The 26,928-nt window shown below is 39.2% G+C and overlaps 1 protein-coding gene across 1 annotated transcript in view; it reads right to left on the minus strand.

The window, feature by feature from the left end:
• Positions 1 to 26,928, minus strand: part of LOC149580245 (cytidine/deoxycytidylate deaminase family protein) — a 125,159-nt gene that overhangs the window by 10,625 nt on the left and 87,606 nt on the right. Inside the window, exons 6-8 of the mRNA XM_089790046.1 lie at positions 8,278 to 8,397; positions 7,872 to 8,117; positions 7,600 to 7,725 (exon numbers count right to left, since the gene is read on the minus strand). Coding sequence (XP_089646172.1) covers positions 7,600 to 7,725; positions 7,872 to 8,117; positions 8,278 to 8,397 — 492 coding nt within the window. The remainder of the gene's footprint in view (positions 1 to 7,599; positions 7,726 to 7,871; positions 8,118 to 8,277; positions 8,398 to 26,928) is intronic.

Below are 26,928 nucleotides of genomic sequence, written 5' to 3' on the forward strand. Positions count from 1 at the left end.
TGGTACCATGGTATGGTAACACTTCAGCATAACCAGGTGACAGAGTACCAAGACTTCGTGGATAAGTTGGTTGAAAGATTTGATAAGAAAGATCCAGAGATTTACTTCCGGGACTTAGCACAGTTGAAACAGACAGGCAACTTGGAGTATTTCATTGGTGAATTTCAGCGGTTGGCAGTGATGGTGCCAAACATTTCAGAGCGTAGATTGATAGTTCTTTTCATTGAGGGCCTATCCGAACCACTGAGAGGGTGGATAAAGGCATTTGATCCTATTTCTTTACAGGAAGCGATGAAAAAGGCAAGAAGTATGGAACATGCAGTCCCAACAAACAAATTTCAGTCCAAAGGAGCATCTTCTAGTAAGGATAACAAACCATTTTATAAAAAACCAGAGAGGACTGATTTTAAAAATGATTCTAAAGATAAAACTCCAGCACCTTTTGACAGGGAAACATTAAATGATTTGAGGAAGAAAAAATTATGTTTCTACTGTAAGGGACCCTATGATGCAAACCATGATTGTCCTCTTAGGCCAAAGGGAAAAGCTAACAAAGTTATGTGGGCATACTATGAGGAATCAGAATCAGATAATTCAGATCAGCAGTCTGATATAGAGGAAATGGATGGTGGAAAAGAGGAAGACAAGGCTGAAAACTTGTTTGAAATGGAGTCCAAGGATGGGGAAGGAGATGGGCAACTTAGGGAAGCTCGTCTCACTAGTATTAAGCAAGAAGGATCATTCCGGATGAGAGGAGTACTTGCTGGACAGCGAGTTATAACTTTGGTTGATACAGGTGCCACTCATAATTTCATCGATGCTAGGATGGTGGAGAAGCGCGGCATACAAACAGAGGAGTTTGGGGGAATTAGAGTGAGGGTAGCGGATGGCTATGTTCTCAATTGTGATCGTAAGATCACTAGACTCCCATTGAAAGTTAATAATTATGACTTTAAGGCAGATTTCTATGTTGTGCCTATGGGAGATACAGATATAGTTCTTGGGATGAGTTGGTTGCACGATATTGGTGAGTTCACTCTTAACCTCAAGGAGATGGAGATGAGGTTTAAAGTGAATGGGAAGACACATATCCTTAAGGCAATTAGGGATAGTGATCTCAGGATGGTCTCTTTTCGGAGGATGGCTAGATTGATTCGACATAATCAGGTAGAATGGGCAGCAGAGTGCATGTTAATGCCATCACAGGAGGGACAGCAGAAGATTGAATATCCTCCTGATATTCAGGAGCTTAGAGTTAAACACTCTAAGGTGTTTAGTGACATTCCACCAGGTAGACCACCAGACAGGGGTATTGAGCACATCATTGAGTTAGAGGAGGGGGCTAAGCCCATCATGATTACACCTTATAGGCATCCGAAGAGGTTGAAGGATGAAATTGAGAAAACCATAAAGGAGTTACTTGCTATGGGCCACATTAGACCAAGTAAGTCTCCTTTTGCTTCTTCAGTGGTGTTAGTAAAGAAGAAGGATGGGACATTGAGGATGTGCATTGATTACAGGGTGCTTAATAGGAAGACAATTAAAAACAGGTACCCCATTCCCAGGATCGATGAGTTGATAGATGAGCTTCATGGAGCTTGCTTCTTCTCAAAGATAGATTTGAGATCAGGTTATCACCAGATCAGAGTTAGAGAGCAGGATATTGAGAAGACAGCCTTCAGATGTCATTGTGGCCATTTTGAGTTTGTAGTTATGCCATTTGGGCTAACTAACGCACCCGCTACTTTTCAGGCAACAATGAATAGGGTTTTCCATCTTCAGTTGAGGAGATTTGTACTTGTCTTCTTCGATGATATCTTGGTATATAGTAGATCTTGGGAGGAGCACTTAGTTCACCTTGACACGGTGTTGGATATATTGGGCAGAGAATCCTTGTATGCAAAGGAGTCGAAGTGTGATTTGGGCATGACAGAGTTGTTGTACTTGGGTCACATCATCAGTGCAGAGGGCGTACGCATGGATCCTGAAAAGATTCGTGCCATTGTGGAGTGGCCTTCACCGGTGAACCTTACACAGTTGAGGGGCTTTCTGGGACTATGTGGTTTCTACAGGAGGTTTGTGGATGGATATTCCAGGCATGCAGCACCCTTAACAGATTTGATGAGAAAGGGAGCTTTTTTGTGGACTCCTGAGGCACAGGAGTGTTTCGAGAAATTTAAGGAGTTGATGACTTCTTGTCCAGTGTTAGCATTACCAGATTTCAACAAACCTTTTGAGCTACACTGTGATGCTTCCGGAGAGGACATTGGAGCGGTGCTTATGCAGGAGAAGCACCCTATTGCTTATGAGAGCAGGAAATTGAGAGGGCCAGAGCGGAGCTTCAGTAAATATGATAAGGAGATGTTAGCCATTATGCATGCTTTGGCTAAATTCAGGCAATATTTGGTAGGTAGCAAATTTTGTATCAAAACCGACCATAATAGCCTAAAGCATTTTCTAGGGCAGCGAGATCTCAATGATAGGCAACAAAAGTGGGTGAGCAAGTTACAGTCCTATGACTTTGATATTACATATTTTAAGGGGACGCAGAATGTAGTTGCTGATGCCTTATCACGTAGGCCCCATTTGAGCTTATTGACAGACATATCGGAGGATTGGAGACACTTGATCCTTGCAGAGTATGCGAAGGATACTTGGGCAACTGGATTCATAGATGGGACTATTCAGGACAACAGATACACCCTTGTGAATGAGCTCATCATTTACAAAGGGCGAATATTTTTGGTCCCAGGATCAGCGGTGAGAAGGATGGTTCTGAAATCTTTTCATGATTCACCTATGGCAGGACATCCTGGTTTCTACAAGACTTACCGGCAGATTAGAGAGCGCTTCACATGGAAGGGGCTCAAAACAGAAGTACTTCAGTATGTTAGGGAGTGTCTCACTTGCCAGCAGAATAAGCAGGAACACTCCTATCCAGCCGGTTTACTGCAGCCACTTCCGATTCCTGATAGGAAGTGGGAGTGTTTGTCTATGGACTTTATCACAGGACTACCTAGAGCCCAAGGCAGGGACTGTATATATGTGGTTGTGGATCGCCTTACGAAGTTTGCACACTTCTTTCCGATCACTGCTACATACACTGCTACACAAGTGGCAGAGTTGTTCTTCAAAGAGATATTCAGATTACATGGCTTACCTCGGAGCATTGTGAGTGACAGAGATAGCAGGTTTATGAGTCACTTTTGGCAGGAGTTATTCAGGTTGTGTGCGACAGAGCTCACTCCGAGTACTAGCTACCACCCACAGACAGATGGTCAGACGGAGATAGTGAACAAATGGGTGGAGGGATATCTCAGAAATTATATAGCAGGGCAACAGAAGGCATGGGTAAAGTGGATTTATCTCTGTGAGTATTGTTACAACACCACTTATCACATGTCTATTCAGATGTCACCCTTTATGGCCCTGTATGGGTATGAGGCACCCAATTTTATGGATCTGCTTTTGAGTGACAGTAGAGTGCCCAGTGCAGGTGATTTGTTACAGGAGAGTCAAGACATTGTTAAGACTCTCAAGGATAATATAACTAAGGCACAAAATCAGCAGAAGCAATACGCAGATCAAAAGAGGACTGAGCGGACTTTTGAGGTTGGAGATATGGTGTATCTTATGTTGCAGCCATACCGTCAATCCACTCTCAAGAAGAATGGTGCCGAGAAACTTAAGCCACGATACTATGGTCCATTTAGGATTATCAGGAAAGTGGGAGAGGTGGCTTATGAGTTAGACTTACCGGCAGAGAGCAAGGTGCACAATGTTTTTCATGTGTCACGTCTCAAGAAGGCGTTGGGGCATCATATTGTGCCTTCTACAGTATTACCGCCCCTGGATGATGAGGGAAAACTTGTTTTGATTCCGGAGGCTATCATTGATTTCAGAGAAAGGAACTTGAGGAGACGTACCATCCGGGAATATTTGGTGAAGTGGAAGGATTTGCCGGTAGAGGATGCTACTTGGGAGAGCGAGGAGATTTTACAGCATCCAGAGTTGATATTGCTTGAGGACAAGCAATTTCAGGGAGGGTGGACTGTGATGTCCCCTTCTAGCTAGAGACATCACTTTAGCTTGTGATTAGCCTATCAGAGACCCTCGTAGGCTAGTAGGATTGGTTAGAGGGTCACCTTGGTGTGGAGATCTTCCAAGGACCTGAGAAGAGTACACTTCTGGGTTGCCAGAGTTTGTTTTTTATGAGTTTGGCTTGGTCAGGCTATTTTTAGCAATTTTGGAGTTATAAAGGTGGACCCCTGCTATTTTTAGAAAAGGGGTATGGTCATATGCAGCTCTATCATGTTAGCTCCCGGTTCAGACGACATTCAAAAATGTTGAGTAATAATGGAGATATTAATGTTTATTTAGTTAGAATAAACATTATTGGTTTTGAGTTTATATTATTAAGTTATAATATGTTTTTATATTATAACTTAAGTGAGGGTCATGATATCATAAAAGGGGGCCATATTTCAATTAATTGTGGGTCCAAGCTTATGGGAAAATTAAAAGGGGTTTTCTAAGTTTTAATGTAATAACATTTTTTATGTTATTATTATATTCTTTTATCCCACATTGAGCGTAGAGCCTCATTCTGGAGTTGAGGAGTCTTTATAAACAAACCTTGTCTTCCTTCAAGAGCATGTTATGAGAATTATTTAAAACCAGGGTTTCTACAAATTCGAGAAGAATTCAGACTGTGGAGGACGTAGTTTCTTCAGAGTTGATGCAATTTGAAGGTGTGAAATATCACCCGAATTTTGCCTGTGAGTTGGCTTCATCCAGAAGTCAATATTGTGTTTCAGTAGGAGAAAATTGGATGGATCTGTTTGCAGATTTATAACAGCAGCTACAGTACCGTGAACAGTGCGCTACAGTGTCGTGAACAGTGCGCTACAGTACACGTGAACAGTGTCGTGAACAGTACCGTGAACAGTGCCCGTGAACAGTGACGTGAACAGTGCCGTGAACAGTGCCCGTGAACAGTGACGTGAACAGTGCCGTGAACAGTACCGCGCTACAGTAAATTCAAAATCAGAGATTTAATATTGCAGATTTTGATAGGCGCTGCCTAGAGAGGGAGCAATCAGCAGCGTGTTTGCATTTTGGGAGTCAAAAATCAGGTTTTTTCAACCATTAATGCTGATGTTTTTTTTATGTATTCTTCCAACAATAAACATTGTATAAATTGTATGAGCCATCTGAATAAATGAGTTCGATCAGCATTATAATTAGATTTGAGTTATAATTTTGGGTAAATTAGTTTCAATATTTGTATTCTCTTTTATAAACTCAAAAAAAAACCAGAAGCAGCTTGAAACATTCAAGAACCAACAAAAAACAATCATTACACTCAGGGAAACAAACAGTGATCAGCATAGAGCCTATTTGGGGTTCTTACATTATTACTGTTTTACTCTCATAATTGAGGCATCAAACGTTTGTGGGGATGAATAGACACCTATTCAATAACTGTCACCGTCCACATTGAAGTGCAAGTGTCCTGTTTTTAAGCTCATTTGAGATTACCATGCTTTCTGTCAGTGGTCTAGTTAAGAGTGTCTTCTATTAATATCAGAAGTTATTATATCTTGCGACAGGTTCGATTAAGATAAGGACCATGTGGCTCTTTATGTTGATGGGCCACGGAAAGGCATGGGTTGTAGCTGATGTCCGCCATTACGCGTTGGCTTTTGAGATACCTTCGATATAGACATTATGGGCGATGTCCAGTTTCTGACAGTTTTTATAGTGTGGTGATTAGTCAAGCAAAGTCTGGGTGAGACAAGATTGTATCTGTAACTGTGATCATCGTGTCTGTGAGTGATCATAGTATCTGCTTCAGACATTCTGTGTATGATCTTTTGGTGTGTCAAGCATTTTGTTTTCAGTATCTGTGAGATACATAAAGTTTAGCATGTCATATAATTGCTAAGAAAGTGTTGCCCAAACTGTTAAATGGGCATACTCCATTAATTGTTCAGAGTCAACAATCCCTAATTAGAGTTATCAGCTGATTAAGCCTGAGAGCATTGTATCCAGATTTTGTGCTTTCCATAAAGGATAGATTTTGGTGTGGCTGGGTTTTTCACCTTGAACTGGAGGGTTTTCCCAGGATAAACATCTGCGTAATTTGTTCTTGTGTTCTTTTGAATTTCAGTATATTGTTTCTCTGCTTTTCTGGTTCTAAATTAACAATATGTATGTGCATTAACACTTCCAGTCCTGATTCTTCCACTAACAATAATTCTATTTGTGATCAAATAATACATAGATGAATTGGCAAGGTGAATAGGCTGTGTATAAAGCTGTACTAAAAATATTAGACTCTCAAATCATTGAGATTCAGTCTTTATTGAAGGCCACGAGTTCTTCAACTGTGATTCTCATTAGAAGTGAGAGATTGAGTTGTAGCTCACATATTTGTTTTCAGTATTTTTCTCATGTGAAATTCTCCACAGTAAATTCCATTGTTCCTTCCCTATATGTGTATGATTTTTTCTCTCATACATTTTCTCAACTTAGTTCATGCAGTTGAAAAGGTCATTACTTCTTTCCTTCCCTAAATTTTGTTGTTGATTAACTATTAATTGGGATTCCATCATAGCTTATGCATCAGCTAGTTTCTCAGATTATTGAATTTCATCTTTTGATGAGAGGTTTTCAGATCCAATTCAAGGTAAAGAACTGTTGCATTAAACTCAATTCAATCAGAGCTCATAATTTGTGCAATTGGCTCCATTGCAGATGTAAATGAATGGGAAGTTGCTAATTTGTCCTAGAACAAGTGTCATAATTTAAACACCCAAATTGGGTAAAACTCGGGAAAACTGACCAAAACTAGAAAATATTACTGTATTAAATCTAAAGCACAAAAGTCTGCCCCCAAGTTTTCTGTAAACAAGCACAAAAAACATTGATTCATATAATATATTTTCTTAAATAACAATTTATCTCTTACATTCAAATATCAACTACATGCACAAATCCAATTGCACCATCATAACCTTAAATTTCTGAAAACATGGAGTTCTCGTATTGCAGGCAAATGAGGGTTTTTCAATTTACAGTTAAAAGAAATTAAGTTGTATCAAGAAGTTTTTTTCAAGTTGCAGTTTGTTTCATTTGGAGTTGTGGTGGTTGTTTTATTTGTAGTTGTGAAGGTACCTTACAGCCATGGAAAGGGCATTTGTATATGCAGTTACACTTTTTAGTGCAAACAAAATAACAAACACTTGGACATGTACACCAATTGTGATTTGCATAAATGTGCTTGCAAGGTTTTTAGATGGGACTCACAGTTGCTCAATTTTTCACCAAAAAATCAACCCAGAATCTTTTGGGTGACTTGGTATTGATCTTTGTAGCGAAAACCGATAAGCTGGCTACTTCTTATGTGATGTGTGTGTGTGTATGTACATAAATGCATATGTGTATGCATACATATACATAGATACATAAATTTACATGCATACATATGCATTTATGTATGTATATTGTAAACACCATACACTTTTCATGATATCTTGTAAGAAAGATTGCCATTAGGCTGAGATTTTCCCATGAAGAGAACTTTAGTAGACTTACCAATTCAGGCCGCTGTCTCTCTAAAGTCCTCCCTATTCTTGCTGCTTCCTCCGGACTTTCTGCAGATTTTATTCTTTCAATGCACTCCTGTGCCAAAAAATCTTGTACACCTTCAAACTTCTGGGCCTGCAAAATAGAAAAAGGACTTCTTCAGCCTCAATTTGCAAGCTGTGGGTTCTGACAAGACATGCATATAAATAGTTGTATAAGTTCCAAAAACTAGTATAGCTTGGAGTGAATTTTAAGTAATTTTGAAAGTATCAAGTTCAAACCTGATAATAGTGCTCAACACTTTTCCATGTAACATAATCTCCACGTGTACTTATCATTTTAATTGGATGTGGAGAAAAGTTAGAGAATGCTCCATATGCATTCCAAGCCTTGTAAAAGGAAATTATATTTGGTCCATCTGATGCTGAAAGCATCAGCTCGGGAGCGCTAGCTTCCATGGCTGGAATAATTGGCATCAAGTCAGGAATAGGATGTAGGTACCCACTTATTAGCATGTCAGGCCCTATCTATAACACAGCATGTCAACTGGTAAAGGTTCATAATAACTTCTGACTGGAAGGAAAAATCTGAATAGGAACCACAACCAACTTTTAAGAAACATAGATACCTAAAATTAAGATGACAAGAAAAGCAAAGAAATATTCTGCTGAATGTGAAACCTTCAACCTGTTCAAATGAGACATCTGACAAATTTAGCGCTTGTGTCATCTCCACCATTCCGAGATCGCCAACTGGACCTGGTGCAGTTACTCCCCCTATGATTTTAGGGGCAATGAATGCAATCACCTAAAACAATAGAAGAGAGATGGAAAAAGTTACTGCAATGAGACAATTTCAACAATCTAAACTAAATGTCAATCTAATATTACAATTAGATATAGTAGACAGCCAAAACACAATTATCATACTTTTGAGACTCCACAAGACCGAGATTTGAAATATAATTGTTTTCTTATAAATATTTCAGACCACCAACACTATCTTACACGTCTTTTTTCCAGACATCGCATTAGACATAAATTGTGGAAATTTAGCCAGCTTGTATGTATAAAGGGTTAGCTAGCACTTAAAATTAATTTAATATTATAAGTACTATAAATTTACTTGGGTACAATCTTAATTGTTTTCTTATAAATATTTCACACCACCATCTTACACGTGTCTTTTTTCCAGGCATCGCATTAGACATAAAATTGTGGAAATTTACCCCGCTTGTATGTATAAAGGGTTAGCTAGCACTTGAAATTAATGTAGTATTAAAAGTACTATAAATTTACTTTGGTATCTACTTAAGAGAATTTTTTAAGGTGAATAGATTCAAGAAAATCTGTATACAATTCTAAAATTCTCAGTAACATTATAATTCATTCTAGCTTGAGTATAATATGATATATAACTTATTTGGCAAATCCATGAAAAATAGCCATGTATTGACTTGGAACAAAAGCATGGCATTAAAAATATGAAGAGGATATATTTTTATAAAATTGCGATCAACTTTTTATTGAGCTTTCCACAAAATGAATTTGATCAAAAACTTAGCATAATGTATGGCTCCAGCTTCATAACTTTTTTTGTGGGAGAACAATTGTCAATGTGCAAACCCTTCCCCAATGGCAACAAATTTGTTATTTTTATGCAGTTATTGAAAAAGATCTCCCCAAACTTCTCAAGCGGGTCCTACCTGATTCCCATGTTTACAGGAGAGGAAGTTTAGTCAAACTCCTTAAAATAAGAGGGACACAAAGAAAATGGAGCTGAGAATGCAAAATTCTGGAAGATAATACCCCAAAATGTATGAGGAGGAAGGCCAAGCTGTCTACCAACCCATTAGAAGGCATAGGCACATCCCAGCCAAATATTAAATAAAAAGGAAATTTTCAAGAAAATATAACAATGGGCTAGGGATCCCACCTTCCATTGATGAACTCTAGCAATAGGTAACTTCTTTTAACTCTAAAACTTGCTAGCTACTCATTTTTTAATTTATTACTTGTCAAAGAAAATCCTTTTCAGCTATTCAAGAGATGTTCTCGACCATTGAAAGTCACTTTCAACTAAGGAAGCATGTTTTGCAAGAGGTAAGATTAGATAAATTTATTAATGTCCAACAAGAGACAACTAAAAGGGTCTAAGGGACCGAAAGCATACAATGAAAGAAACAATGGACAACAGGACACCAAACGGTGTCTAGGAAAGAGCCTACAAGAAAGCAAAAGAGACAAAGGAACCACCACCAAGGCAAGGACTAAGGATCCTTCCCTAGCTAAAAAAAATCCAGCACCGAAGGATACAGATCAAGGCGTGCAGGAGCCTTGAACAGTCACTGAGAACTATCAGAGGAGTGTCGCTAATGAGTAGAACCATTGCAGGGTCTCACAAATCTGGAATGACTAGTGGTAGAGATACTAGACGATTGCTTCACCCCCCACATCGAAGACGAGGGTGAGAAGAAGGCAGTAATGAGCTGATCCTAGGCCTGTCTCTAGGGGAACAAGAGCTGTAGAGTGTGATCACAAAGCTGCATAGTCTCATAGAGGTAGAGCACAAGGCACCTTTGATCCATATAGCCAAAGAAAGTAGTCAAGGATATGCGCTCTCTGAATAGGCAATAAAACCTCCCTCTAATCTCGTAGTAGGCAAGGCAACGGAAAATGAAGTGGATCTCAATCTCGTCCTCAGCCATGGTGCACAACCTAGAGACCCAGTCCTCTTTGTCCATGTGATGATCAATTTGGATCCAAAGTCGATGGGAGCCGACTCTAAAGGACCCAAGAGAGATGCACAAGGCGTGTCACCAACGCCGAGACAAGTAACCAAGGAATACAATAATCCCATCCTAAATAGCCAAAAAGTTTTGAGCATAAAAGGCCATCCTCGGGCCCAACTCCCCAATAGGGTTGCTCCAGGTCATGGTGATTATTGTCAGTGTATATCAAGTCTAACATGTTCGTTCAACTCCTACTGAGAAGGGAGGAGGTGAGTGGGATTGTCCATCAAGAACTGGAAGGGAGGTAGGGGGTCAATGTAGATCCTGATCGAACCCAACAGGGAAGTGACTTGAGCATAGCAACAACGAGCTCTAGAGGCAGGGTCAGAACCCGCAACCACGACAAAGGAGCAATAAGCCAAGTAAGAAAATTTGTGTTGGTCGTCCACAGAGTCTGTAAAGCTACAGAGACAATGAAGAAACCAAATCAGGTCAAAGATGGCACCAAGCCTAAGGGATGAGCCCTGAACTCAACCAAAATAATGATGTGAGGAGTGAACCGATGACATCTGATGATGCGCCAAAGGAACAACATCTGGACATGTTCAATAGAAACCCAATCCGATTGAAGAAGAGAAGGCCCCCACACCACAAAACCATAGAGTATTGTCGATCTAACTAAGGCCTCCACAAAGGACAACTTGGATGAAGTGTCTTGAAAATAATGTCTGAAGCACTCGGCTAGATGGTGAATCTCATGCTAAAGCAAGGTACAGAAATCTTGACCCCGAGATACGTGTAAGAAGAGGAAATCTCATCTCCTAACCCTAAAAGTAGAAGTGCAGTTGTGAGGTCTTCAAACAATTAAAGACTATGACCCAAGCCTTGGCCAAATTCACCATTAGTTGTCATAGGTCACAAAAGGAAGCTAAGTCATCAAGAAGCCTCTACAAACTCTCTGAGGAAGCTAACCCAAAGAAAGCTATCACAGGCAAAGAAAAAGCAGAGCTAATGAGTATTGTTAAGTGTTTTTCAAAAACAAACTCCTCTATTTATAGTATTCCAGCTTTAAATTTCTTATTTCATAAAAGTTCAAAATTAAAAACACAAAACAAAATAAAAAAGAATTTAAAGACAACAATGATGCTGTCTCTCCCAGGAGAATTGGCAACCACATTTGTTTTTAAATTTTTTTTTTATTGAAGTGGTTGTCACACTGCAAAGACAAGGACACACAATATAACACAAAATACGTCAGAATCACTTTGTCTGACAACAAGTTTGACTTGCTCTGCAAAAGGCAAGTAAACTATCGAAAAAGTTGGGCAAGTGAAGACAATACAAGTTCAACATTTGGTCAAAAAGATGTAAATGGGACTATAACTAGGTGAACTAAAACAAAGAGTACATATGTACTATATTAAATCTCACCCAACAAATTTTACTCAGCTTGCAAATACCGATTGAAAATACAGGGAACATTTGTAACTTAGGCAGTCTCCTTCCGAATGTCATTGTCATTCGTACAAGATCAAGAAAGTGGGACACATGTACAAGGGTATTTATCTTCAACTATAGAAAATCTTTAGCAAAAGCATTACATGAAATGTCTAACAACAAGCATAGGATGAGAAAATGAAACAATTTATAAATTTTTGTTTCTCTAGCTATTCCCTTCCATGTTAAAGAGAATGTTACAGTTGGAGAAAATTAAGTAGACATGTAATGATGCTTCATTATCATAGATGTGTACTTGTAGTGTCTACGAACCAATCATCAATAACTGCCACAATTTTAGCACTGTCCACTCCTTCCATAGAGACATAAAATTGTTCTTAAACAAAAGAATCCAATTCCTAGTGTTTGCTTCACATAGCATTCTTGCATTACATTTGAGCTAATTGCAAGGATTATTAGGCAAATTGGAAGGACAAATTCAAAGAATTTAAAGAGCATGTTAGTAATTTGTGTTCCATTACTTTTGTACCCCACTGAGTACCCAGGTTACAAGTATCAATACCAGATACACATCCCAAGGGTATGGGTACATATAAATGCTCATGCAAATATGAATATAGGACATGACAAAAGTCCAATGAACCCTAAGCAATGAAACTTTCTCAATTGTCCACAACAGTCTAAAGACCAGATTGGGTGGATAGTTTGCAACTAATGATTTCAGGATCAATTGCAAAACAACAAGGTTACCCCAAGTTTTTCAGATGGGGACAATAGGGGACAAGGAGATGAGTTTTAGGGACGACAATTGTTTTTGCCAAGGTTAGAGAGGGCGAGGAGTGGCTATGTAAAATATAGGGAAATTTAACAATATATAAGAAAAATTGTAAATATACATAACATTCAAATCAAAATTATGGACAAAGCTTGTTGTTTAAACATTGTAGAACCTTAACATACAAGATTACAACATTTCATTGTTTCAAAATACAATATGCATTCAAAATTTGAAAATCAGAATTCATTGTCCAATGTCAATATCATATATGCATTAACATATAATAACTAAAAAATATCACGTGTAAATAATTTTAACATACAAAACCAAAATGCCCCAATGCTAAGTGCTTCCATATAGTTTAATGTTCAATATATAAATCAAAATACATAAACAAAGTACACTGGTGCTCCTATTCCAATTCAACCAACTCTAAATTAGAATCATAGTCATTTGAATCGTCACTATCATGGTCCATTGCAAGTATATCCTCATCTAATGGAACGCCAACCAATCTTGATGGTGTCTCCTCCTCATCATTTCGGGCAACATCTTCAAGATTAACATCCCATTGTAATGGTGGAGTTTGCATATACCCTGGAGTCTAGAGATCCTGAAGTTAAAGAGCACAATGCACTGCCACTAGCTTCTCTACTTGTCTAGAGGTGACTCTATTCCTTTTGAGATAATGGATAAAGTCATGCATAGACGAATTCTTATCTGCAACAAAGGAACTAGCAACCTGTGCAAGGAGGCGAATGGCAAGTACCTTCCTTCAATTGTGGTGTATCTTTCATATGCCATGTCCACCACCCAATACGATCCTTTTGTGCCAACATGACTCTATCAAACCTTGCCTGTGGTTTACACAAGTCTGCGCCACAAAGGTTTGTATAGTCAAAGAACTGTGCATAGAGTATGGAAGCCTCTTGTAGAAAAAAATTCTCATCAATGGCTTTTAAGAAGCCATATAATACCTATGTATCATCAGTCATAGGCTTCCTTCCATTCAATCCTGCATACCATTTGAGATTTTGAGCATAAGTCTTCGTATGAAGGGGGGTAATCATTATGTCCCACCTTCGCGTCACAATGGGCCTAATATGCTCCTCATAAAACCCCAAAGTAGGATCCTTAGCTACAATTGTTCTTTTTATCTTCCCCAACATACTGTCAAATGCCTCATATATCTCTCCAAGACTAGGAGAGTTTGTATCGGCATATCTAATGACATCTACAATAGGGTAGATATCTACAACATGTAAACAAACAGTTTTTAAGTATTATATAATCAAAATTAGAAATTTCAATACAATATATAAATAAAAAATCTAAACACTAAAATTTAATTTTGATTTTTAGATAAAATCAGCAACTTACCTCATTGTGCCCCACCAACTACCATCAAGGATCTTTAGCTTGATTGACCTTCCTTCAACAAAGTTAGAATTATACCATAGAGTCCACTCTAGATTCACCACCATCAATTATAGAGCCTCATGCACGTCAAGCATCCTCTCTATCAAGATGTAATATGTTGCATACCTATAATATAAATAATTTTGAATAATTAGAAAATCTAAACACGTGTAACAATAATTTAAATAATTTTAAAATGAAATAATTCAAATTGGCATACCTAGTGTCAACTAGTTTAAGGAACTCCTTTGAGAAGGGCCTAAAAAGAGCAAATGTGATGGTTCCAAATGAACATCTAAACATCTCTGGCTTTTGGCACCACTTGCTTCACCCAATCTATCTTACCAATGTCTTTTAATGTATGGTTCAATAAATGAACAAAACAAGAGGTCCAAAAGATGTGCTTGTAAACGCCCTCCACCATCAAACCAGCTGATTTGTCGTGTTAAATCTATGATCACTTTTACAATTAGAAGACCCAATCTCCTTTATGGCATCACTCAAAATAGTGAAGTGAAACTCTGCATCCTTATGCTTCCCTAAACAATCTTTGGCTTTCAAAAAATATGAACTAACAGGGAACGTGACAATGATATTATGAGTGGTTGATGTCTAACACCAGTCCACCCATCCATCACAATAGAGCAGCTTTTCCTAGCCCAAGTTCGTCTCACATCCTTGAACAACATATTAATCTTGGAGTAATCAATGTTTAGGACGGTAGTTCGTAGCTTATCATAACTAGGTGGTATGAATGAGGACCCATGGTGGCTACATCTTTCATCATTTATTTGAAAAAAGAGGAATGGGCCACATGAAATGGGATAGCATTAGAGGAAAAGAATTTAGCAATTGATGACTCTGTAACTTCCCGTCGTCGTGCATTAAACATACTTTCAATTGTTTTTCCCGTGTCACCCCCCACCTTCCACTTTCCTCCTATATCACCAATTATGGGTACAAATGGCCTAGATGATTGTGAACTTGAATACCTAAGTGTTGAATATGTAATTGTTGGACTTGTCAAACCTTGTTTCCCCATTTTAGCCTCATTGTGCAATCTATGGCACTCAATTCTCTCCTCTTCAGATAAGTTTGGACAAGTTATAACTCCATGACATGCAATAACCCAAAAGTGAGACTTAACCCTTGTATAGCTTCCCCTAAAATCATCTTGACAAACATGAAAATCCCACACCTTAATCCCTGCTGCATCTTTTTTTCTTTTGACCCCTAGGCGTCAGATATTGGAGAGTAAGCTTTTTTTTGTTGAAGGGCACTTTGCATATTTGCTCATAATTTCTGAAGGGCACTTAAACATATCAGGTTGAGGTTGTTACAGCCCACTACTAGCTTCAAGTTCAACACTATAAGTTTGATCACCCCCCATATTCTTCCTCACTACCACTACTCTAGCTACCGCTCATTTTGGTTTTTAAAGTTTTTTGAGATTGAAGAAGTTGAATTGAAACAATGCCAAAAAAACATCAGGCTACTTTAAGCTTAAACTTTTTTTTAAAATGAAAAATACAAGCATGGAATGATGATTAAACTTACTTCTTCCAAGCTCTTGCTTCCGAAGATGATAAAATCACTCCAAAAGACCCTTGTTACTGCTCCAACTCAAAACTTCAAACCCTTGCTTATTCTTGTAAATGAAAGAGTGGAAGTTAAAAAAATTGAAAATTTTATGCACGTAAAAACAATGGAGAACAAGCAAGTATAAGCCACATTTTTGGTGTTTGGGAGCATATAAGAATGTGGGGCCCACAAATCGACCACCCTTAAGGCAAAACAAATTGCATTTTTTACTTATTTTTTACTTTTTATGTGCAAACAACCAGGGTCGAACGGTCCTAGTATGGTCAAGGGATGGCTACGATGTCTTTGGCTGTCCGTGGTATCTCCAAAAGTCCCCTTTTTTGGGTAGCACCCCAAGTTTTTGGGATGTCCTACCAAAATTTCAGAAATATGGGACGGGGGGAAAATTCCCAAGTCATCCCCAAGTCTCCAAAATGTCGCTAATACTAGGGCAAGGGGAATTAGGTTGTGGATGTGTCACTGAATAACACTACAAAATAGTGGTTCCAACCACAATGTGTGAGAAAATCTCTCCTACTTACAAAGAGAAGGCTCCCCCTATCTGTTGTTGGGGAAAACAACTAATACCAACTAAAGCTAAGATTCTATACACTAAGCTAATAAATGGGCATACATTTACCATATCCTCTTTCTTTAGATTAGGTGTTCTCGTATTCTCTTATTTCATAATACACAATTCTTTCTTACAACAAACTTTCAAGCACAATCTGGAAAAGTTAATAACAAGAGATAATGAAAGTTCAATGTCTTCCAATGACTTTCTTCCATGAAATTAAGAACAAGGATGAAACATACATGCAACAGAAAGTCTCTAATATATACTTCATCTTACATGCACAAAACATAGAAAATAAAAGCAGCACAAAGTCTGCAAGTTACCTCTTTGCTTAAGCGTTCTACACTGGCTTCAAACATGATAAGAAACTCAAAGTCTACGAGACCAAATCTGAAAACAAACTATAACTCTAAACACGATAAAAAGCTCGAAGTCTGCAAAACTGATTTTAAGTCCCTCTTGAACGCAAGAACTAAACTCGCGATCAATATCCAAACCATGTCATCACATAACACCTTGATTCAGCACAAAGCCTGAAAGCAATTTGCCTCTTTTATGGAAAGCAATTAAATTTACATCTAAGCTTGAAGTCTTAGAGTGCACAACAAACGAACAGAGTTTTGTTCTATTGCCAAAAGATAATTATTTACAATAAGCCCTCTTGTATTTATAGAAGAAAGGCTATGAGAAAAAGGTGGAAGACACCAAATTGTTAACTTATTAAATATTGCAATCCTATGTAATGTAACTAAATGTAATGTGGTTACATGCAATTGTAAATTTATGCTTTACATGCGTGTGACCATATACAATTGCAATTTTATGCTATATACAACTTTTCAAAGCTGAATTACATATGCATGATTGTAATTAAATTAAGTGTCTGACAAGACACAACTATTACATCATCCTTTGTCAAAGAATTATTCCTGTCACTAGATTGTTAGTGCTTTGAATCTTCAAATCTATATATGGGTGAGAACATCTGCATGAAAAGCATCACTTTGACCTATACATTAGATAACATCAACAAATCACTAATCCTTATTCTAACCAATGAATGAAAACTATTCACTATCCCTCTTATTATCCACTACCACTTGCTTCTAGTCAGTCTTCAAAGCATATCATCTTTCCCTAGTTCTGACCTCTTTACCTGCTGGCCCCATTGTGGCAGTGCGAGTGTCATGGACTACGTCATCACCTCTTCTTCCTTCATTCGCTTCATTCATAGTTTCAACATTTCTTGTCTCCCCTTTGTTGAACATGCTCTTCTTTGCATTGCTATCCGCGTCTCTCCCTGTTTGTCGCCTTCTCCCTAGCACCCCTCATCCCACCTGGCATTGCCTACACCCCTACTCGCTTTCGCTACCCCAAGGGAGATGGTGTGCTCTTTCCCTATCATCATAGGAGACTTTTGACACTTGCCAGTTTCAGTGATTCATATGCGGCCTCTGACATGTTTGATTTACTTGCTTTTGCTATTTGGGAGTCCACTCTCATTTCTATTCCTCACCGCTCTCCTCCCTCTCTCAGGTCTAAGCATTAGAATACATGTCCTGTAAACCTTTCCAGAATGTTGATTGTAAAGCTTTCCAGCGCCCTATTCGCTTAGCTTTTGAGGCTTAGTCTCATGCCTTCACTCACCTACATTCCTCTTACCTTTGTTTTCTTTGCCACAAGAAACGTTATTTTGCCTCTTCTCAGTGCAGAGCCCTTTGCTCCACACTTATTCAAAATCCCCAAATCTTTTGGCATACCCTTTTCCCTCGCTGTCCCCCCCACCCTCCATCCTTGACTTCCACTCTCTCACCTCCCACACCATTACACTCTATGACATTCCAGGGCAGCCACCTCTTCATTCCACTCCACCTCCTTTTTGTCATCTATTCACACCCTCCAATATTTATGAGGGCCATCAGATCCATGAGATGCAGTAGAGCTATGGACGAGGAAGGTTTCTAGACAGAACTTTTCAAACTTGGTGCTTCGGTCCTTGGATCCTACCTTCCTACACTCTTTAATAGAGTGGTTTGTACTAGGTTTCCTGAGTCCTGGTCGCTACATGTGATTTACCCTATTCATAAGTCTAGGCTTGCTTCCAACCCTGGTAACTACAAGACCATCATGATCAAGCATACTTTTGCCAAACTTTATGCCACTACTCTGAACACTGTGCTATCAAGAGAGCTTGACAAGAAAGGGTGTAGAGCTAGAGGTCAGGCCGGTTTTCGGGCGAACTACCAAACTATGGATCATGTCTTCACATTGCGAGCTATTATTACTAAGGAGGCTAGGCACCACTCTGAGAAAGTCTATTGTTGTTTTGTGGACTTTCGCAAGGCTTTTGATTATGTGATGGCCTTATTTCAAAAACTTAGCAAGACTGGGATCTCAAATATGTTGTTGTCTACTATTATGCGACTGTACGAGAAGGTGATTGGTTGATTCAAGACTCTGGAGGGCTTTTCTGTTCCAATTAAGAGCACCATTGGAGTGAAGCAAGGTTGCCCCCTTTCTCCCGCCCTTTTCGGGTTGTATATTGATGAGCTTGAGCATTTCCTTGTGAACTCCTCGCAACCTGGCGACGAGTGCTATTTGCATCAAGTTTTGATCTCTATTCTCCTTTTTGATAATGATGTTGTTCTCTTGGCCTCTTATCCTAGCAGTTCGCAAAGACTCCTTGATGGTTTGGCTTCTTTTTGTGATCAACGTCAGCTCGTGGTTAATCTAACCAAGACTCGGGTTATGATCTTTAATTGTTTAAAGATCTCTCATCTTCATTTCTTCTTTCAGAGGCAGGAGGTTGAGATTACTTCTTCTTATATGTATCTCGGGGTGAAGTTCTCAAGACCCCGCTTCAGCTTGAGACCGGCTATTCAGTCCAGAGTTAGTAAGGGCATGTGCCCTCTGACCATGCTCAAGAGACAGTGTTTCAGACATCATTTTCAAGACATTTCATCCAAGTTGTCCCTCCTTGACTCCTTGGTTCGACCAACTGTTCTCTATGGCTCAGTGGTTTAGGGACCTTCTCTTCTTGTTTTTGATTGGGCCTCTATTGAGCATGTTTAGACATTGCTTTTACGACATATTATTAGATGTCACAGACTCACCCCCCACAACATTGTTTTGGCCGAGTTTGGAGCTCATCCTTTCAAACTTACGACCATTTTTTATTTGATTTGGTTTCTCCATCGACTTCAAGGCTTTACGGATTCGGTTGTTGACCGACACAGATATTCCCATTTGGCATATTGTTCTTTTGTTACAGTTATGAGATCCAACACTAACACTAAATCTCGTTGTTGGCATGCTTAGGCCACCTCTTTATTGAGTTCAATCGTGATTGAGATTGGTCATCTTCCTCCTTACAAGTTCTCGTTGGATGCTCCTCCTCACCTCCTTCCCTCATGTCAGGAGTTGAATGAGCATGTCAAACAAGATATCTACAGACAGTACATTATTACTACCTAGTGTAATCCTCCTGGCAGATTACATCCCAAGATGGTCTTTTATGCTAAGCATTTTCTTGAGATTCAAAATGATATTATTGTCCACCCTGCTTATCTTTATCGACACTGTAGTCATGCTTTGAGATTCTCTTTGGGCTCCTTTAGAGTTGGCTCTCACCATCTTTGGGTCCAAACTGATCACCGTATGGTTAGAGAGGACCATATTTGTCGACTGTGTACTTTAGCAGAGGTGGAGAGTGAGACTCACTTTATATTTCGCTATCCTACTTTCTATGAGATCAAAGGGAGATTTTACTACCTATTCAAAGATTGCTTTCCTCTTTCAGCATTCTTTAACTATATTGACCACTGGTGCCCTGTACTTTACCTACGGGAGGTCACCCAGCTCCATGAACGTACCCTTTAGTCACTCATACCTCAAGGCCATATTTCAAACCAGCTTATCACCGTCTTTTTCTCCCCCCTGTCTCCACCACGGGGCATGAAAAGGCCATCCAACACCACTCACTCTAGATCGGTCCGACACTGCACTAGTCTTTCCAAGCAACAAGACTCATCCAGTAGTTCTCAGCGAGGATGTAAGACTCTAGATCGTTCACAATTCTACCCTTCTGTGACTGACTTCTTTGTACCAAGGAAGGATCCTTAATCCTTACCTTAGTTTTTCTGGTTCTTTGTCTTGTTTTGTTTCTTCTCAGACACCATTTGGTGCTCCTGCTTTGGTCGGCTCTTTTGTTTGTATGCTCAGTCCCATAAACCCTTGTGGCTTTTTGTTAGACATTAATATTATTATCTTATCTTATCTACTACCTTTGATGAAACAATAGCATACTAGCTTTGCAAAGATCATAATAATAAAAGGCTACATCAAGTCTACATCTCTATAGAACATAACTAAAACACCATCCTCAGCTTCTTGTATGGCGTAGTACTAACTCTTCAAGAAAATATTTCTGCGAAGTTCAGGCATAAAGCCTAAAGCGTGATTTAGAGTTGTCAAAATGGCATTCTAATGATGCGTTTTGAAAATTTTCAAGATTGAGTGACTACTTGATGCAACATACAAGACAACAAACTTAGAATCTCGACTAAAATCAAACAAAAAAGATATGCGACTAAAAATGTAATTTTGGAGTTTTCATGATACATTGTAAATGAGGTAACAACTTTCTTGTAAAGTGTAAAAGCTCATGTAATCGAAACAAGTTATGATTACAAGGGGAAAATACTAAGTTTCGTCAGAAGTCCGGACTCTTAGCTCAATTGCACATGTGATTGCATATGGGATTACATGTTACAAAACATGCAATCAAGGTTAAAAACCTCAAAATGCACATAATTAGAATGTGATTAGAGTTTTTTAAGGTCATCGCACATAACATTACATGTAATAACACATGCAGTTGGGACTAAAAACCTCAATTGCATATACTAATATAGGTAATGGGTGTCAAAATCCCGATTTTATAGAAAGGGAAATGTCAGAAGTGTACTAAAAAAGGGAAATTCTGATTTTTTTCGCAAAACACACAATAATCTGTGTAATTGACATTATTAACTGTGATTATAATCACTACTCCAAATGATCACACATCATGCATATAGATATAATTATTAGGATGAATACCTTGAATAAATGATGCCAATGAGGATTTATCAATATTTTGGCAATCCTAAGAGTATAGAATGCATATGCAAATGCATCTGGAATTCCAAAACGAAATAGGAGGGTTGTGCATAAACAAATCATAAAAACAAAAAATTCAAAATTCAAAAAACCCTACCACCAATTGAACAAAGTTTTGGAATCATTAAAAAAAGAGATTACAGAAAAAAGAAAAAAGAGACGGTCACCTAATTTCAAAGACAAAAGATTATTGCATAAAAACTCAGATTGATCTACAAAACTGGCATAGAAATTGCAAAAACCTCAAAAATAACATTTGGAGAACTCGAAACAATACTCTACATTCTCAAAACAAATCAAATGCATGAAAATAGGATTAAAACAAGACAAAAGATGCTAAAATGGAGACCATGGATCTTCTAAATTTCTCCCTCGAAAAGTTGATGAAATCAACTCCCAAGTTCCTTTAGATTGTTTGTCAACCACCTAGATAGCTCAAAAGGAGATAAATGTGATTGTTCACAAGGATGCCTTTGCTGGTTCGAGAACTTCAAAATCATGAAACCTGTAAATCTGCAAGAAAAAGATAATAATTTCCAATATTTTTGTGAATTTCCATTTTTTAATGCATGCAAATTCTAATGTGCAACTAGTATGAATTTTTTAATAAGCCACATTTTAAAACAAAGCACAAAGAGATTAGAGTAATGAGAAATAAACAAATTGCTGAAATAAAAATAACCTAAGCAGATATAAGCCACTGCTACAAAGCTTCTACAAATTAAATCTTCAAGGGAATGGTAGGAAAAGCCACATAGTCAATAGCAAAACAACCATAACTTCATAGAGGCAATTGTTAGCGGAGCTTTTCAAATATTTCAAGATGTTTGGCAACTCATCAAATCATGCAGCCACTCGGATGTACGCGCACACGAGACAAATTACAATAAACCCACTAACATAAATTCCTTTTCTAATCCATCACTGCAGAGATACTCGTAGCAATTATTGTAGTCGGTAAAGTTATAAAATAGCCAACGGGTAGATTAGCATCCGAAAGGACACGTAACGGTTGAGTCACCCCTTCGGAATAGTATATGTACACCGTCCGGAATGGACTTCAAATCATTGTAGTAATCATCATTAGAAGCACTATGTAATCTCTTCGGCATATATGCGAATAATAAAAAGAGTACTACTGTGTTACATGTTCTTGTCTATTGTCTGTATGCATTAAATTATTTACCCCATACGGTAAACATTTGGTGTCGTTGCCCCATGGACTTGGAACGAAGGCAAAGGAATGAAGAGTAATGTCGAATCAACTGAACAAAAATAAGAATAAGCTAAAGGAAAAAGATGAAATGCGCACCGCACAAGGGAATTTAATTTTGGCACAACAGGCCGAATGCAGACGAAGATTTCAGCAGATTGCCGACGGACACCGAAGCACCAAGGAATTGTTGAAAGAGACTCGACAGTGGTTGGATTTGGTGGAAGAAACAAGGGAGGAACTTCTTAGCCTAAATACGCTAAAGGAAGAGAATCTAGACAGAAGGGAATTAACTCGCACAGCTCGGAGTGCCGAGGGAGCACGAGCGTGGAGTGAACTCTTCGTCTGCAATACACTTCCGGAACGGACAACTTCGCTTAACGAAGACCCTTCTTCACCAAATAACACGGTTGTGGGAAATAAGATGACTTCCCAAAATAGTGCGGGCGTTCAAAACAGCACAGGTGTACAGAATAGCGCGGGTGTGCAAAACAGCGTGAGTACACAACAAGTACCTCAAACTTGAATAGTAATGGTTGGACAAAAGGAAAAATTGCCAAAGTTTGATGGTGATGGCACGGCCGATCCAATCAAACACTGTAAGTCATGTGAAACAATTTGGACAGCGAATGGCGTAACCAACACAGATAAATGGGTCCAACAATTTCCAGCAACCCTAAGAGGTGTAGCAATTGCTTGGTTTGCCGACGCTGATCCCCAAAAATTAACTTCTTGGGCAGCAGTTAAAAAGGAGTTTATCACCGAGTTTCAATTGCTACGAGACGACAATGAGATCGTAGCAGAAATCTACACCACAAAGCAAGGAAAAAATGAAACAGTCAATGTATATGCCAGAAACATAAAAGAATTAATAAATAAAATGGAAAGTAAGAAGGCAAATGGGCTGAAAAAGAGATGGTTCATTGAAGGACTACACCCGGAGTTAAGGAAGAAAATGAAGATAGTGCCACCATCATCATACGCCAAAGCATACAATCGGGTGATGGACATAGAGAGTGAACAGAAAAACGAAAAAGAAGAAGAAAAGTAGCTCATCCGACTCAAATGACTCGTCTTCGGAAGAAGATAGCAGTGTTGACAAAAAGGACAGTAAGAAAGTCCAAGCTCTCCAAAAGGATATGATCAGAATGATGAAGGAATTTAAGAACATGCAGAAAGAGACGAAGGGAAACAAGGTATGATGCACAAAATGCAAGACAGAAGGTCACACGAAGGGGTCCTATCCGAAAAACCAATTCGGTGATATCTGTCAAATTATGGGACATTCCACAAAAGAATGCCCCTACAATATGAAAACAGGAGGGTATCAACAAGTGCTCCTAACATAGGAGGCTTCCACGTCAGGAGGGAGCAAAAACACAAGCAATGATGGTGCCACTTTAGGTGGGTACAGAAATAATAGAAGAGGGCAAAACAACAATACCAACAATAATACTAGGGGTCGCAGTCGAATTCAGTATGATGCGAACGGCCGCCTGATGCTTCAATGCCGAGCATGCAATTTGTGGGGCCACTTTGCATGGAACTGTTCATCAACAAACGCACCAAAGTTGTTATGCAAATGGTGCGGTCCTAGAGATCATGAAGATGCCAAATGCTCGAAATCAGGAGTGAATTTGATCAGCATCGGCGCGGATGAAGAAGTCTTGGCAATCACCTGTAAAAAAGCAAAACTGTACCCCGCCCCGACAGAAGAAAAGAAGAGATTAGAAGCACGGGCGGAAATTGAGAAAGCAACGCAAGCAAAGAAATCACAATTGAAGGACACTACTGGTACCTCAACGAGGAACTGCACAAAACAAAACATTATAAGGCAAATATTACAAACTGAAATACCAGTCAAGTTAAATGATCTAATCCTCACAATGCCTCTACTATGGACAACACTCACGAACATAACCCTGACTGCTAAACTACTAGGAGAACATGAAAGGGAAAAGGAAAGCAGAGCAAGTGCAACAGACCCAATGTTGCTAGCCCTCACATCCGGATGGCATCCGACAATCGTAGAGATGGGTATATTAGAAACGGTCCTCTTAGACACAATTGTGGACAGAAGTTTCAAGGTAAACGTCCTACCAAAAGATTCCTAGAAGAAGTTGAGACAACCGACGTTGTGGCCACCTACATTCCAATTACTAATGGCAAACCAACACGGCATTAAACCTCTCAAGACCCTGATGGCACAACCAATGACTATTGGAACACAGCTGTTCCTACTCGATTTCGTTGTCATCCCACTGAAGAGGAGAGAATATGACGCCATTCTGGGCCAAGGATGGCTCGTACAAACAAAGGTTAAGCATGACTGGAAGATGAATACACTATCAATGGAAAGCATTGGACAAAAAGTCATTATTAATTTACACACACAAATGTTAAGTGAGGAGGCAGCGTCCTCGGATTCCAAAGGCGAAGGTGGAGGGGATGACGAGGGGAAGAAAAGAATGGAACCTAATGAAGGAGTATTAAGATTGGAAGGAGGGTCGAATGAGGACGACCTAGACTCGTTGAATGGCCTTTTCCACCAACAGATGGAGGATTACGAGCTCTTTCCGAGCTGTAATATGTTAAGGGTTGACAAAGGTGAGAAAGAAGAGGGAAATGAATGTCCGAAAGAATACAGAGAAGCGGAAGGAGAGGCAGTTAGGACTGAAGCTGAAGGGAAGGACATACAATACGAACCTAGAAAAAGGAAAGATTCCACCGTACGGTACACAATAAATGGACCGAGCAGAAAGAAAATGTTACATCGAACTACGGATATAGTAGAAAGGTGCCGACAGCAAGGAAAACACATCATACGATCTACACAGGAAATAAAGACAAAGGGTTTAATAAAAACTTCAACAGTACAGACTGAAGGTTCGAAAATCAAGAATACGGTTATTGGCGGCAAAGAGTGGCAACCGACAGAATTCATGGTACCGAGTTTTGAGAACAAACTAGGCAATATAGAAAACCTGAGAGAGAAATCGTGTAACTTCAATAAACTTGATGAGCGACGATTGTAGGCACAATGGGCCACAGAAGTGACACAGAACAAGCGCAAAAAATGGCATGATAAACACCTAAAATTAAATAAGTTTCAACTAGGCTAGTTAGTGTTGAAGTATAACAGGTGAAATGAAATCAAATCTGGAAAGTTCAGAGTCAAATGGGTAGGTTCATACAAGATACGGGAAGTTGGTGATAACGGGGCGATCAAGTTATGGATGCTCAATGGGAAGTACTGGACACAGTGAATGGGTCAAAGTTAAAAATCTATCATGAAGGGAATAGTCCCCCGTCGACGAACAATTGAAAAACAAAAAAAAAGTCAATATTATTTTATTTTATTTTTAAAATGTTATAAAGATAGGGTATGGACAACATACGGCCCATTTGAACACCATACGACTAAAGCAGAGATATTGAAGACCGTACAGGCATATCACACAAGACTGTACGGAAGTCTTAAACCATACGGACATATCAGAGACACCGTTCACCGGAGAGAACAGGAGCAAACCATACACCGAACGGTAATTTAAACACAGAGCATCTTAATCACCACAAGCCAGAAAGGAAACCGTATGGAATTACCACCACCATCCTACACACACCGTACGGACACAGAAATGAAAAAAGAAGGCACCGTACAGCCCGTACGAAATTCGGGAATATTGAGTTTAAACCATGCACCGTACAGACAAAGGGAAGCCAAAACGCATAGTCTGTACAAGATGCAAAACAGGTTGAACATGTTGTGCGGCCAGAGCAAGCAATCTTGAGCACCGTACAGCTACATACAAATGCCTTGCAGTCAAAAGAGGAGTAAAAAAAAAACAACAAATCAAAAATGTTCAGAATGAATAACGCATGATGGCCAAGGGAAGGGAAAAACATAAACAAGTAGTAAAACATAAGCAGTTGCCAAAAAGAGTGGAATCAGAAGAAAATCACAAAAATGGTGTGTTTCATGGAGTTTTGTGTGGTTTTGAGAGTGCTAATTTGGTCTTGGTGGTGGGGGCGTTGCCCCCAAGACCCCCAGTCGCTTCAATTATCAGTTGTGGGAAGTATGACCAGTTGATGAGACCTGGAGCTGCTACAAGCATGGAGTGTCTGTGTACCAGAGGTGGAGGGAACAACACAGCAAGCCTTTCGAGAGGGGTGATACGCTTCGAGGCACTCGGAGTAGGTGTTGGATGTGATGCTATCATGGTGGATGCATAGAGAGCTTGGGAGGAGCTGATCATCCAGTTGAAGGCAATACCGCGACACTTGGCTCAGTGTACCCAAGAGTTGGAAGCAAAGAAAGCGGCACAAGTGGATATTTTGTAATTGTCGTCTGGAGACGACTTTTCTTTTTGGGGGGGATGATGTAGTCGGCAAAGTTATAAAATAGCCGACGGGTAGAT

This window comes from Cupressus sempervirens, chromosome 1 (genome assembly GCF_028749045.1).
Source record: "Cupressus sempervirens isolate cs-2001-9-10 chromosome 1, ASM2874904v1, whole genome shotgun sequence".
NCBI lineage: Eukaryota > Viridiplantae > Streptophyta > Pinopsida > Cupressales > Cupressaceae > Cupressus > Cupressus sempervirens.